The following is a 15,353-nucleotide window of genomic DNA, read 5'->3' as shown; positions in this document are numbered from 1 at the left end:
CCACAATGGCTGCAGACACAAAGCCACAGCTAGCCTGCCCCACCAAGCAGCATGCAGGCCACGGGCACCTGAACAACAGCTACCTACACTGGTGTTGCTGCTCCATTAGTCCCCAGAGAAAGAGGAAAAAGACCTTCAATAGAAACCAACAGAAAAATGCCAAACCATTTTACGTGCTGGAACCAGCAGTGAGTCACAACACTGCTAGACTCTAACAAACCAGAGACAGAAGCAGCACTGCAAAGAAAAAGTCCTCTAAGAAATAATCACAGGGAATTTTCTGTTCAAGGATCAACTGCATTAGTGATTTATTTATTTATTTTTACAACCCTTGAGCCAAAAAAACACACATGTGCTTCATAGATGTTTCCAAAAATTGTTGAAGTTCTCACCCTAACCATAATCCCCCGATTAGTATCCATCAGTAAGGGGTATCTACTGCTAAGACAGATGCTACCCTCCAAACAAGGATATATTCCTTAACACCTCCAGCTTGTGGCAGAAGGATTAGGATACTTATTCACTTTTAGCAACCTTACATTTAATATTCACCTTCAGGATATTATCCTAAATGAAGGAAAACTATCCAAACCTAGTCCATTTACTAGGGCCCTGAAAAGAGTGGGAAAATTTAGTGTCATTTCCACGTATTAAAAACAAAACAAAAATACCTAAGTCTTACAGAATGAAGTATGTTGGCATAAAAAAGTAGCTCTTCCTGAACTGCATGATTTAAAATTGTGACAGAAAGTCCCTGCTATGGTTTACATGAGAAAATTATAAAATTATTAGAAATTAGAAAATTATAAATAGAAATGAAACAAGAATATATATATATATATATATATATATATTTTAAACCAGCCTCCTACATGAAAGAATCATAGAATCATAGAATATCCTGAGTTGGAAGGGACCCTTAAGGATCATCAAGTCCAACTCTTGACACCGCACAGGTCTACCCAAAAGTTCAGACCATGTGCCTAAGTGCACAGTCCAATCTCTTCTTAAATTCAGACAGGCTCGGTGCAGTGACCACTTCCCTGGGGAGCCTGTTCCAGTGTGCAACCACCCTCTCTGTGAAGAACCCCCTCCTGATGTCAAGCCTAAATTTCCCCTGCCTCAGCTTAACCCCGTTCCCACGGGTCCTGTCACTGGTGTTAATGGAGAAAAGGTCTCCTGCCTCTCGACACCCCCTTACGAGGAAGTTGTAGACTGTGATGAGGTCTCCCCTCAGCCTCCTCTTCTCCAGGCTGAACAGGCCCAGTGACCTCAGCCGTTCTTCGTACGTCTTCCCCTCCAGGCCTTTCACCATCTTCGTAGCCCTCCTCTGGACACTCTCCAACAGTTTCATGTCCTTTTTATACTGTGGTGCCCAGAACTGCACACAGTACTCGAGGTGAGGCCGCACCAGCACAGAGTAGAGCGGGACAATCACCTCCCTTGACCTACTAGCGATGCCGTGCTTGATGCACCCCAGGACATGGTTGGCCCTCCTGGCTGCCAGGGCACACTGCTGGTTCATATTCAACTTGCTGTCTACCACGACCCCCAGATCCCTCTCTTCTAGGCTGCTCTCCAGCGTCTCATCGCCCAGTCTGTACGTGCAGCCAGGGTTTCCCCGTCCCAGGTGCAGGACCCGGCACTTGCTCTTATTGAACTTCATGCGGTTGGTGATCGCCCAGCTCTCCAACCTGTCCAGATCCCTCTGCAAGGCCTTTACGCCTTCATTTGAGTCCACAACTCCTCCAAGTTTGGTGTCATCAGCAAACTTGCTCAAAATACCCTCCATTCCTACATCCAGATCGTTTATAAAAATATTGAAAAGTACCGGCCCTAAAAGGGAGCCTTGAGGGACCCCACTGGTGACCGCCTGCCAGCCTGACGCAGCCCCATTTACCATAACCCTTTGGGCCCTGCCCGTTAGCCAATTGCTCACCCATCATATGATGTTTTTATTTAGCTGTATGGTGGACATTTTGTCCAGTAGGATCCTATGGGAAACCGTGTCAAAAGCCTTGCTGAAGTCCAAAAAAATCACATCAGCTGGTTTCCCTTGGTCTACCATACGGGTGATCTTATCATAAAAGGAAATCAGGTTAGTTAGGCAGGACCTACCCTTCACAAACCCATGCTGGCTGGGACCAATGACTGCTTTGTCCCCCAGGTGCGCCTCAATAAGTCCGAGAACCAACTTCTCCATGATTTTACCAGGCACTGACGTGAGACTGACACGCCTGTAATTGCTAGGGTCTTCTTTCTGACCCTTCTTGAAAATCGTCACAACATTTGCCAGCTTCCAGTCTACCGGGACCTCTCCAAATTCCCAGGATCGTTGAAAAATAATTGAAAGAGGTTCCGCGATGACGTCCGCCAGCTCTTTCAGCACCCAGGGATGAATCCCATCCGGACCCATGGACTTGTAGGGATCCAGGTGGAGTAGCAAATCCTGCACACGTTCAGGGTCGGTTGGGAGTTTGTCATCCCCACTGTCCCAGTCCTCCAGCTCAGGGCACCCTGGGTCCCGAAACCCATCATCGGCATTGAAGACAGAGGCAAAGAAGGCGTTAAGCGTCTCTGCTTTGCATATGTCATCGTCTGTGATGAGACCTTCCCTATCAAGGAGCGGCCCTATGTATTCTTTAGTTCTCCTTTTTCCATTTACATATCTAAAAAAACCCTTTTTATTTTCTCTCACAGACACAGCCAGCTTCAACTCTAGGTGTGCTTTGGCCACACGAACTTTCTCCCTACAAACACGAACAGCATCCCTGTATTCTTTCCATGACGCCTGGCCCTCCTTCCAGTAGCAAAACACTCTCTGTTTCCGCCTAATCTCCATTAGAATGTTCCTGGTCAGCCACGCCGGCCTCCTGCCCCGCCTGCCTGACTTGCGATACTTAGGAATTGCCTGATCTTGTGCTTCTAGGAGGCATCACTTAAAGAGTGACCAGCACTGGTGGGCATCGAGGCCTTCAAGAGCAGTTTCCCAGGGGACCTTGCTGACTAGCTCCCTGAGCAGCCTGAAGTCTGCTTTCCCCATATCTAGGGATGAGGTTTTGGTGGCACTTTTCCTTCTGTCACCATAAATTTTGAACTCAACCACTTCATGGTCGCTATGACCAAGGCGGCCACAAATCACCACATCTCCCACCAGACCCTCTCTGTTTTCTAGCAACAGGTCTAGGAGGGCACCTTTCCTAGTTGGCTCTGTTAGCACCTGCACCAAGAAGTTATCATCTAGGTGCTTCATGAACCTCCTGGACTTGCTCGTGTCAGCCGTGTGGCACTCCCAGTTAACGTCCGGCAAGTTGAAGTCCCCCATAAGGACAAGGGGAGTTAATCTCGAGGCCTCTCTTAGTTCTGTAAAGAATAATTTATCGGCGCTATCGTCCTGGCCAGGCGATTTCCCTCTTGGGTTTTAAAGCCTTAAACAAAAATCAAACTTTCTTTCCAAAACCTATGTAAAAGCAAGGAGGATGAGGACAATAGGAAAATTAAGGAATCCCTTTAAAAAACTGTGAGATGAGCTAAAAGAGGCCAATACAGAAGTCCCCATTATTTCCACTTTGACCATTTTCACAGAATTCTCCATTATTTCCACTTTGACCTCAGAGAATATTTTCTCTCTGCTTCCTGGCCTGTGAGCTATTATGGGAAGGTCAGCTATTGAAACTGAAACGCTGAATGCTAGCCACCGAAACACCAATGAATGTATTCACTGTCACATAGTCAAAAAGTAAGTCTGATCTCCATAATTCACCGCTCCTACCCACTACTCAGCCTGTCCAACTCACGCTGTCTCTCTGCTGAGGAATTCACCTCCAAAGCTGGTTGTTTGGTACATGCCGCTGACTAGAATTTCCCATGCAGGTTATTACTCATCTCAGCCCGATGTGTGACAAAAACTGCAAGAGGAGTGACAAAACTTGCAAGAGGAACTCTGTTTTACTGAGTGTGTAAAACCTGTTGCAGTGAAAGCCGCACACAGTTGCATTCTTCCTACACCTGGCCTACAACAAGATGCAAAATAGTCAAAGGAGCACTAGTGGGATATGCAGTCTTGCAAGTTCTTGTGATTTTATTATGACTCTTTTAATTATGAAAACTTTCTTAAAATCTGGTGGTAGTTGCACACTCACCTGCAAGCAACTTATCTCTGAACTATCAGAACTTGACAAGTACCTGTTACCACCCACTGAGATAATTTTGGCTTCTTCCTTCCCCTGCTCAGCAAAATGCAATTTTGTATATCTCATCTAATAGCCTTAATTAGTAAATTAACAATATTATAGTCTTATCTAATTAGTAGTCTAGCAGGATGCATCAGCATTAGAGCCTGTGGGTGTGTGCAAGCACAGTTATATACACACAAGCAACAGCCACGAGCAAGTCCTGGTTATTGCATGGTCTGCTGGCTTCTTTACTACTTTTGTTAGAGAGAGGGCACAGGGAAATGATTGCCCTCAATGTCAGGGGCTGGGCAGGGTTTTGCTATTCAGGCCAGGAGAGGTGTGTGCATGTGCATAATTATCAATACACCCAGGATTTCTTAGGAAAAGTGCCTGCTTCTGTCCTTTGTAGACCCTGCCTGTCTTTGCTGCCTTCAAGTTCTTGTCTCCGGGACATCAGTTGGCTTTCTGCCTGTCCCCCTCAGCAGCTCCTTTTTCTACTTCTGGCAGCCCTGACTGTTGAGGCAGAGCAGGCTCTGACCACCTCCAGCGATGAGCAGTAGCCAGCTGCCTCCTTGACTCACTCAACCTTCACCATGCAGTTCTAAACCACAGCTGGAAACGAGGAGCAAGCTGGCACAGCTGCGGCACTCACCACTCCATAACCCAACTCTGGTGACTGCCACCAGATCACCATGCCACTTCCCAGCCCTTTAGGAGCAGAGCAAAGTCGACCTACCCAAAGCGCTACTGCAATAAATCCAGATGTCTGAGGAGAGCCTGGGGGGAGGCTGCTACTAAGACATACCCTCAGGTAGCTCCGGTTTCAGTTAACTTCTTGATTTGGTGCTGACATTTGTTCCATTACTTCACCTTCACATAGCAGTCTCCCCAGTGCAGTTATGCTTACAAGCCCATTTAAATCATCAACAACAGCAATATCGTTGAAGCGAAGAGCAAAATGTTTCCAGGGAGTAAGTGACCCATTTTGGAAGAGCACATTTCATAGTGGCAGAGGTAGGAAGCCTTGGGAAACATGCTGCTATTAACAACCATATTAAAATACGCCTCCTCTCTGAATTTCGTAACAATTGATTTAATAAGTTTTTTGGCAAGAGGCTGGAATACATTATCATTCCTTGCCCCTGTGCCAATTGCATTAACTTTGCTCAAGACAATTGGGTCACTACAACCGCCCTTAGTACCCACTTCATGTAAGTTTTCAGCATAACTTCAAGTTTTAGACAGTTCTGTAAGACAGCTTCTCAGCAACCTAAAGCTGCTTAAAATAAATGATCCAAAAATGAGTGCAAATTTACACAAAGTTGTCTTTGTCCAATTAACCTAAAGTCAAAATTTGTTTCTGCAGTAAAGTAATAGCTTGTTTTCCCATCCTGCATCACAACATTTATTGCACACTGTAGATGAAAAAAAATGATGTGTTACTAGGAAACAGGGACTGCACATTCATCTGTCCTGATCACTCATCCAGACAGGCTAAATAAAATTAAACTGTGGCCTGTGTGAAATATAAACCCTTATTTGGGGCAAGATAGTGAGGATGAAATGATGAGATCAGTGTTTTCTGTCCCACAAGCTCAACATTACCCAACTTTGTAGAACAAGTCTCCGAGGACAGGCAAAAGCTTTCAACATATTTAAAAAAAAATAAATCTCAATCTTATGCCTGAATAATAAGGCACTTGTCAATCTTGAGATTTCACCTCTAAAAATCAATTTTAGAGAACTGGCAGCCAAAGCACTCATTATTTCAGTATCTAGACATTTGCAGATAATCCTTGCACTAAAACCAGACACAACTGAATGCTGTCCAGGCAGGCTGAGCTAGCTGCTCCCCAACAGCTCAGCTGCCCTGACTCTGTGTGAACATTTGCCTGAAAAAAAATCATCTAATTTTGCCAGGGAAGAGTTGTAAACTCCCAGTGTTGCAACTCCCACCATCTTTCCTTACGCGAGAGAAAAAACATCAGCTTAAAATTCAACAGCCTTTTTAGGGAGTACTCACACAAATCATGAGCTTGCATTCCCGTCGACATTCAAAAATATATTTATAAAGAGCTGAACAGCTTTTGCCTACCCACAAGCTTTAAAGCTCTTACACAGGTTAGGGAACTAATTCTTCTGCCCCAAAGAGCCAGGTCCATGCAATGCCATTGAACTCTTGCTTTGATATGAAAACATTGACCAGCAGTTTGAGAGTCAAATAACAAAGACATCAACCTCCAACCCACCTTTACTTAGACAAAAGCTATTTGGATAAAGACAAAGTCACTTTGATAAAGACAGATTTTATGTTGACATGCTTTCAGTTTATTTATAAGGACTACGTTGGAATTAATTATCATAGTGATAGTGGTGTGGATTTACCTACTAAAGAACTGGTTGCACTTAGATATTCACAGGGAGCAAGATGAGATTGTGCAGATGCAGCATTGTGTTTTGTCAAGTTCATTTTACCCCAGTCAGGAGAAGAAAGTGCTTGGGGCTGTGCTCTTCATTCCAGCTCTGACCACTGGTAATACAGGGCGAGATACTGAACCTGACTCAACATCCAAATCTAAACAGATCTTGTACAGAAACAGGGGAAGTGTTACAAGACAAAAGGCTGCAAAAGTCCTGAGGTATCAGAAGGATACAGGAAGCACAAAACAGTTTCAAGCGGAAGGGAGGCCACAAATCCAAATGCTGGTATCCTCAAAGCAGAGCTAGTGGCACAATGTAGAGAGACCAACTGCCAGGAAGAGATTTGAGCCCTTTTTCCCCCCATGCACCATAGTTTAATATTTGCAACTTACAGGAAATTGCAATATTGTCTCCTGTCTACAATACCTCCATTGCTTATTTCATGGTACACGATTTAATTTCTTCCCAAGAAAGCTTCTGGACCAATGCCTAGTTTGAGAAATGACATTTCACAAGGAACATACATTGACTGTAATCAATTCCCATAGATGGAGAGTCTAATTAACAAGAACCCAACTAATAACTCCGCTGGATTTGATCCATGTATGGAACTGGCAACATGCACCAGAGAAAGAGGCAGAGGGTGTGAGGATGTATTTGTGGAAGAAATCACACATAACAGGCAAAGGGGCACTTTTCAAGTGGTTCACAACCACTTTAGACGTTGCCCAGCCACTCTTAACCCTTGGTCTCGTCTACTTTCCATCACCTATACAGGCTTCTTTTCTGCTCTCGCTCACATGCTGCCTTTCCTGCATACACAATGCAAAAATGCTTTGGCTATTTCAGTTTTCAGCTTAAAGATTAGAATGCCTAACACTCACATGCACCATTCTTCTTACGGGTACACTTCTGCAAATTGGGCATTTCACTGTTATTGGATGCGCATCAAATCCAGTGACACAACATGAAGGGGAAGTTTTCAGTAACACCATTTTTATTGCCAAGTTCCATTTACAAAGAAAGATCAATTGTTCATTCTTGCCCAGGTTTTCCATAGCCATGACATATGATTAATGCCAGCAAATACAAACTCAGCTATATAAATCTGGATTTCAGAGACATACAAGAATGCTTTCTAATTTCACTCCCTTCCCACTTATTTACATTTTTTCTTTAAATTAACATAATATATTGTCACATTTACTCCAAATTTCTAACATAACTTACATTAAATAATTAATACTTATTGCCTGTAGAAAAGACATTTCAGAATTCAGTTCACCCCATGTTTGGGCTTTTTTCCTTTTAAATGTAAGTACATGTTCAGGACTTTTTTTTTTTTTTAATGAAGTACATTTCAGACATTTTTGAAATATATTTCATAAGAGGAAAGACCTTCATATTCATTAAATGCTTTACGTACTATTCAAAGCCCAGATACATTTATTCTAGAAAAATACATTTCCCTTTGCACTTAAAATAATCAAAACCAGCAAAACAATTCAAAATGAAGTAAAAAGTTTGCAACAAAATATCAAAACACATTCACAAATGGAGATGCCTGAAGTTAAAGCTTAAAATGCTTCCAGCAGGTCCCCTGAACTTGTTGCATTTATTCTTGGTGCTATCACTGAGCAAACCAAAGCTCCTAGAAATTCTAAGGAATTGGCAAGCTTGAAGCTATTCTCAATCCTTTTCAAAATTAGCTTCATGTTTATTGTAACTATTCCTGTCACCATTAGTCTTAAACACACAAAAACTCAGACTCTCTCCTCATAGAGACTTAAGTATCAGATGGCCATTATGTCTTAAGCTTGCTTTACATTAGTGTGGGTACCCATAACCAAAGTAGCAGAAAAAAAAAGATGAAAAAGTCTATGTATCTTATGCTCTTAAAAGAATCCTGGGAACACTATGTACTAGCCTGAACTTCGTATCATCGAGTATTCTTAGTTGCTTGCTTCTTAAGCCCTTTTTAGTTACCTTTTTAAATAAACACACTCCACACATTCATTGAGGCTGAGACAGTCACAACAATGACAAGTTTTTCATATTCATTAAGAATTAACAAATTCTAGTTAGCAAAACAATAAACAGATACCGCCACAGTGCACGTTTATTAGACATGCAAAACTTAGCTTTACATTTTTAAAGACATTAGCAAACCTAAAATAAATTTTAGATCATCTTGCAAAACAAATCAAGTTTAAGCAATGTGCAGACCCTTAAAAATCTGGAGAGATCAAAATAGGGAAAATTCTGTACAAATGTAATATAAAAATATTTTTCCATATGAAAGAACCTTCTGTTTGAGACTCAATTCAGACTTGCATCTCCCATACCTCTTGCTGCTCAAATAACCCTGAACAGCAGAACCCCCCCGAGCATTATCCCCTGCCCACCTCCTGCAAACCCCCACCCTGCACACCCTGCCTGGATTACCACCTGCTTTGCAGGAGGCAGTGAGGGTTGGTACGCATTTGGGATTCATGCTGCAAACATTGGGAAACAACAGAGCAGAGCAGGTGAATGCAGGAAAACCCCTCAAAGTGCAGTGGCCAGGTGAACAATACCAAGTTAAGCCAGAGATGGGTAAACAGTGATGTACCCAAAGGCTCTTTCAAGAAGACAGACAGAAGAGCTCTGAACTTCCAAAATACATAGAAATGCCTAAGGTTTGGTTGTCTGAAAATGAGTAGGAAACTTAGCAAGGAGACATACCACTTTTGAGGCAAAATGCCCAGATCCCATTGATGTCCCGATTGGCTGTCTCTTCCCAAATCTCTGATTCAGCTGTAGGACCAAAAGACTCAATTTCCTAGCTGACAGCTACCTGTGCAATGCTCTTCTAAAAGCAACTCCCCATTTAACTCAAGCTGCTTAGTGAAGACAACATGTGAATACTTAGCAAGATTTTTTTTCTTGGAAGAGTAGGACATACACATCAACAAAACTTCATTAGGCTATGGTGTATTTACCTGCAATACCTGTGCAGAAAAGAGTGACACGTTACACGAGCACAGACACCCTGTGACTGAAGTGCTAAATGCCATGGAGTGGCTTCACACTTACAGTTTGACCTGGTTGGCTGATAGCTTACCCATGTCTTCAAGCATACAATTTTACATTTCATTTACTTCATGAGGAAAAATAAGTCTATTTCCTACCAGTAGCATGACAATCAGTTGCCAGGCAGGTTTTGAACTCCTATAGCTCAGTGGTAACCAGCTCATCGTAACCAGCCATGGCCTCTTGCTGCACGCATGGCAATTCTAGCTACTGGCATCTTACTGCAAAATAAGAAAAAAATCTCAGTAACTTCAATCCTAAGGATTGCTGATTTTGCTGGAAAGTACTTTAACCATCAATTTTAAAATTTTACCAACAAAAATACTTCAAATCCCCAGAAGAAAACATTATTTACCCCTGTATTCTGTTGCTATGGGGGCAAAGAGCTGCATGACTGACCTAAACTTGTAGGACACTGACTTAAACTCTGAATAGTAATGAGCTTTGAGTTTTAAATTCTGGAGAAGCAATAAAGGTCTTTAACTGCCACATACCTGTACTTTAGCAAGAGCATTTCAAGACAGTAAGTCAATTCTGGAAGATATTAACATTTTTTCTTCAAGTGACTTCAAGGAAAATTCCAGCTGTGTTGTAAAGCAAAGAACACTGAGGTGTCACTTTAACAGGTGTAATTTTATATTTTAAACCCAGCTTAATTTAAGGAACAAAATTCAGAACATTAGTTTATCATGAATTAGCTGCAAAGAGTACAAACAAGGTCAGTCTTTACAGTATAATTCACAATTTCACATGAAACAGTCTCCAGTATTAGTATACATATGACTACATTTCTAGTGAATTTCTTAATCCACATAGCTCATAAAAAATAGTGCAGGAAGATAAATGTTTGGTTTATTCCTGTACCAAAGAATTTCTGCAAAAGCCAATTCTTGCACACAAGTTTTGCACAGCAAACATTACTCACTAGCAAGGCGGACGTTAGAGCTGGCCACTAATGCTTCCTTCCCACTCTTTTCTTTACTAGATTGCCAAACAGACATCCCATGTGCCCTTCGCAAGGAAAAAGCACAAGTCTCATCCAGTGCTGTCCATGGGATGACAAAAACAGAAAGGCGACCTGCAAGAGGCAGACACCTCACAGTGACAGCAACACATAGCTAAACAAGTTAAACGAGTCACATCTTGGTAAAATTTAATAAAATGAGACTGAGCACAAAATAATGCGGTAACATTTATTATGCCCTGGTGTCTTTGGTGCATCTCCTCAAAAAAAAGGGAATAACAGAACTGTTTTATACGATAGAGTATGGCTGAAGGTAAGGCATAGCCTCTACAAACACGCTACGAATTCATCACACAAAATTCCAGCATTTTGCTCTGGACCATTAGTGAATTTATTTCAGAGCGATTCTTGTTTCCTTCCCTTCTCTCTGCAGCATTGCGCTGAATTAGTGAGCCTTCTGAATGGTCAGTCATTTAGCTGTTGTTCTCAGCTCTAACTTGGTATTTGGGTTTGGTTAAAAAGAAGGATGCTACCTTGACTCAAATTGACTTTTGTTTAGATAAGAAATTGTATTTGTGGCTAAGGTGCTGATGGTTGGTTAAGTTTCCTTTTTACAGTGAAAGGGGGATAAGGAAACAGCCCTTGAGTTTTTCTGATAAGAGACAGATTATGATACTCTTTGAGGAACTGTAGATTAATAACACCATACTTGCAGAGATAAGATTGTCAGATGACATATTTCAGTAACTTCCAAACTTTTACGTTATTAAGTCTCCTAATGCAGCATGGAGAATATAAGTTGTATAATACACATATGCCTTAATATTTTCCTACTAACAGCATCTCAGTTGCTTCCTGTGAAGCTCTTGGTAGACAACCGGTCATGGGACTTAAAAGCCACTCCAAGGCAATGAAAAACAGTCGGCTTTCTTTCCCTACATCCCTTTCTTGTGCAGTATGACTCAAGGGTGAAATTATGCATGCCCTTTAAAAAGCTGCTTTGTGCATACTCCTCATTTTGCAAGAACTGAATTTTACATTAGATAAAGATAGATCAAGGCTTTTCTGTCTAAAATTAATTTTAATTAAGGGAACTAGGCCTTTACAGTTGCATTTTCTGTAATCTAGGTGAAGAGTTAAAGTTAACAACTAACAAAATACTTTCAAATTAAGCAAGGAATCATTTTTTATAATGGTCTTTAGACTATTACTGTGGCTACAGAGCAATGCAGCAACATGCTAGAGAAAGTCTAGACCGCAATAAGTTAAGCTAATAAAACATATTTATGTGTTCCTTATGCCCAAATTGCTATTGATGTCTCAGCTTGTTCAGGTATGTGTACATTAGCCACAACAGTACCTCCAGTGAAAACTTACCCCAAGCACATGAAAAAAATTAATAGTGGCCTCTTAATCCAGCAAGGCTGAATTCTCCCACACCCTTAACAGTGCTAAAGACTCAGACTTCATTTTAGAGTTTGAGCCATTCTGGAATGGTCAGAATAGTGGCTAGTTCAATTGAGATGAAGCAGAAGCCACAGAAAACCAGAAAAGAACAAAGCTGCATGCAAAAGCTGATAATGGAAGAAAAAATGCTGGCTTTCAATAGCAGCCATGCTATATCCATGGTTTTCAAAGATTAAATCATTACACAGAGGAAAAGATGGAAAAACAAGCAAAGTGATACCTGCGTATTATTCAATCTCATATAAATATAATATTTAAAATCAATTCAAGCATTCCATCTGACAGCAAAGAAGAGATACGGAAGGACTGAAAAGTAGGTAAAAAACCTCAGATTCACCTATTTGATATGAAATCAATATTCACAAAGACAATCAGGAAACAGATGGCACTGATGACTGGAATACAAAGTAAAGTAAATAGTAGACTTCAATCTTTGAGAGCCAGAGAGCATTCAGTGTTATGTGCAGACCAATAATGAAACACTGCTCATCTTACTGCTAGCTTAAATGAACACACGTGGAAATTGATCAGAAAGCTTGAACTCCATTAACTTTAAATTTCATATAAAGTCAGCATAAAGCTACAAACTTTACTCCACAATCTTCCTCTACTTACTGTCAACTCAGATTCAGGATCTAAAAGGTAAATTTGGTAAGGCAAGTATAAAGTCACAAACACTTTTATATTGTAATTTCATTTAACAGTGATAATCTCCCAGATGGGAAAAAAAATTCCTGTTCATTTTCAGACTTGCAAAGGAATTACTGGTTAGATGTGGGGACCTACTTCCTACAGGAATATGAAAAAACCCACATGCCAACAACAACAAAAAACTCTAGCCTCTTTAGAGTAAAACTGCTTCTGTCTGCTTCCAGTCGTCCTTCAGTAGAGAAGACATCATAACTCCTCAGAGGTGTAGCAATTTGACTGTCAGCAGTGAACACACAAGCTATGGCAATCTCTTAGAATACTTCTCATCCCTCTGTAGCTGGTTAAGCAAAGACTGGAAAAGTCTCAAAAATCCCTTACATTAATCTGCATAAGCAGTTGTCACATTAAATTTCGGAGTTTTACCTTAAAGCTTTTTTTTTTTTTTTTTTTTTTTTTGAGATGTATCTTGCTTTGAATAAAACCTTGAAAAATATTACATGTGGAAAACACAATATTGAAGTTTGGAAACCTATGAATACAACATTTAAAGGGGCCAAGCCTGCTGGTATCATACAGGCCTACAAAAACTGAAAGAGATCAGGATTAAAAAAACATTCATGAATCAAATGAAAGTGGTATGTCTGTACTATAGTATATATATATATTTTTTTCCTTGTCAGTGGGTATGTCTCCAGTTTCAAAAAAGTAGCGGTACATCATCCTGAACCAGCTATCAAAAATTTTCTTCACTTTGCCATCATACTGTAGACCTTTTACAATTAATTTAGTTACTGCAGCTGGAGCTTTATTTTTATAATAAAGTAGGTGATCTGAAGTACATTCACATTCTTGTATATCAGAAATAAGTGTGGAGATACCCAATCCAGATTTGAAGATTTTTTCTCCAGTTTAAATATGCCAAACTTCTGATGCTTGTCCTAAAAACTGCCCACATGCTTCACCTGTGGGGCTCTTCTTGCAGACCATAGCCTCTGATGCTCCAAGAAGTATCTGCGCTCCCAATCAAGAATTTGATTCACCTTTTATCACAGTCTGCAGGTTGGCTTGAGTCACACCACTCTTCCTCTGTCTCTTTTACCATGTCAACTTCACTTTCAGATGGCAAAGGTGGCTGAGGAATGCAGGTGAATGTACGAATACTGTGTGGATCAACCGGTGGGACCAGTGTAAGTGACTCTACACTTAGTGCATCTGTGTTATCATCTGATATTAACGATATCGTGGGCTGCTGTGCAGGAATCAGGCTAGGGGACAGGTTTGCTGTTTCTATGTCACTGTTTCTTACAACATTCTTGCTAGACTTTGAGACAGCTGGAAGAGTTTCGTCAGACATCATCATCTGACCAGGAACGGTCATGTGAGGCTGCTCTGGAGCTGAAGGGTCATCTATTGAAAGAAAACACCAAGAAACAATCAATATTCCACTTAGTATAGACATTGCTCATTAAATCAGTGTACTTTGCTTATGAGTATTTAAGAATACTTGGGTGGAAAACTGTTCTATGAAGCACAATATTTAAATTATGCCAGCAATAATAAATAATGGTTCACGTTATGAACCAGAAAATCTACATCTTTAATACTGCAATATACAGCAATATCATAAATATTCCTAGAGAAAGGAAACAGAGGGGAAGAAGAATAAGAAGAATAAGAAAGCCTCCCCAGAATTTAGTATAGACTAAAACAAATAACCACTCCATACCAGGCAGCTCTTGAGAAACAGAAAAGAAGTCCTATGTAACTAATTTTCCCAAGAGGAGACCTATTCTTACAAAGACTTGGAAGTGATTCTCTCATTCCATTCTCTGCATTCAGTTTGAAGTGACATCTTAGCCATAGAAAGTGGAACTATGTAACAACAGGAAGGAGAATTATGTGCATACTGTAACTGAAAGGTGCTGCAAAATAAACCTGTTTTTACACAGGCTTTTGTTTTATGAAATTTTGTGCTCATAAGTATGGAGCATACAACATGGAGAAAACTGGCAATAAGGCATCGCATATCACAGAAACCTGATATGCTGGTAGCCCTTCCCATACAGTGAAAAAAACATTAACAGCTACTTGTTTTGCCATTTTTTTTTCCTTAAAATCCTTGTAACTAGCGAGAGAACTGCTTATTTGGCTCAGATGGATAATAAACAGAAAGGATCAGGGGGTACCACCTCATATGAGCAAGTATGCCCACACAATTTTATTTTTTTTTCTTTTCAGGCTAGAGTAATAGATGCCATTCAAGTTAACAGGTATCCAGCTTCAAGGCATTTAGAGCTCTTGTTAAAAATCAGCATGTGTTCAAGTGTACAGGCATCTGCAGAAAAGTCTACAAGGCAATGTAGTGAATACAGAAGCTAAGATTGTTTTTTAATGCACAATGACAACCTTAGAATATTTCTGTTTCAATATGATTCCAATTATTCCTGTAAAACAAACAAACAAAAAAGCACATGAATATAAGGAAGAAGAAAAGAAAAACAGAGCTTAGAATGGAATGGATATCAGTAAGGTATCAACAGTAAGATATCAGTAAGATAACAGTGAGAGACAGTTGTGTTTTTTTGTTTTTTTGTTTTTTTTTT

General features: G+C 40.6%; 1 protein-coding gene across 9 annotated transcripts in view; it reads right to left on the bottom strand.

The window, feature by feature from the left end:
• Positions 1–7,575: 7,575 nt before the first annotated feature.
• Positions 7,576–15,353, bottom strand: part of CLEC16A (C-type lectin domain containing 16A) — an 87,865-nt gene continuing 80,087 nt past the window's right edge. For 6 of the 9 annotated variants that reach the window (XR_014698159.1, XM_084536553.1, XM_084536554.1 and 3 more), the window contains one exon: positions 7,576–14,157. Coding sequence is in view for 6 of the 9 variants with exons in the window: in XM_084536553.1 (XP_084392679.1) it covers positions 13,787–14,157 (371 nt within the window). In the remaining 3 variants the exon portion in view is untranslated. Of the gene's footprint in view, positions 14,158–15,156; positions 15,195–15,353 lie in introns of all 9 variants that reach the window. The other 3 variants (XR_014698158.1, XM_084536556.1, XM_084536557.1) reach the window with 2 other exon arrangements.

The sequence above is a fragment of the Aythya ferina genome, assembly GCF_964211825.1.
Source record: "Aythya ferina genome assembly, chromosome: 15".
Lineage (NCBI taxonomy): Eukaryota > Metazoa > Chordata > Aves > Anseriformes > Anatidae > Aythya > Aythya ferina.
This window is presented reverse-complemented; position numbering and strand designations above follow the sequence as displayed.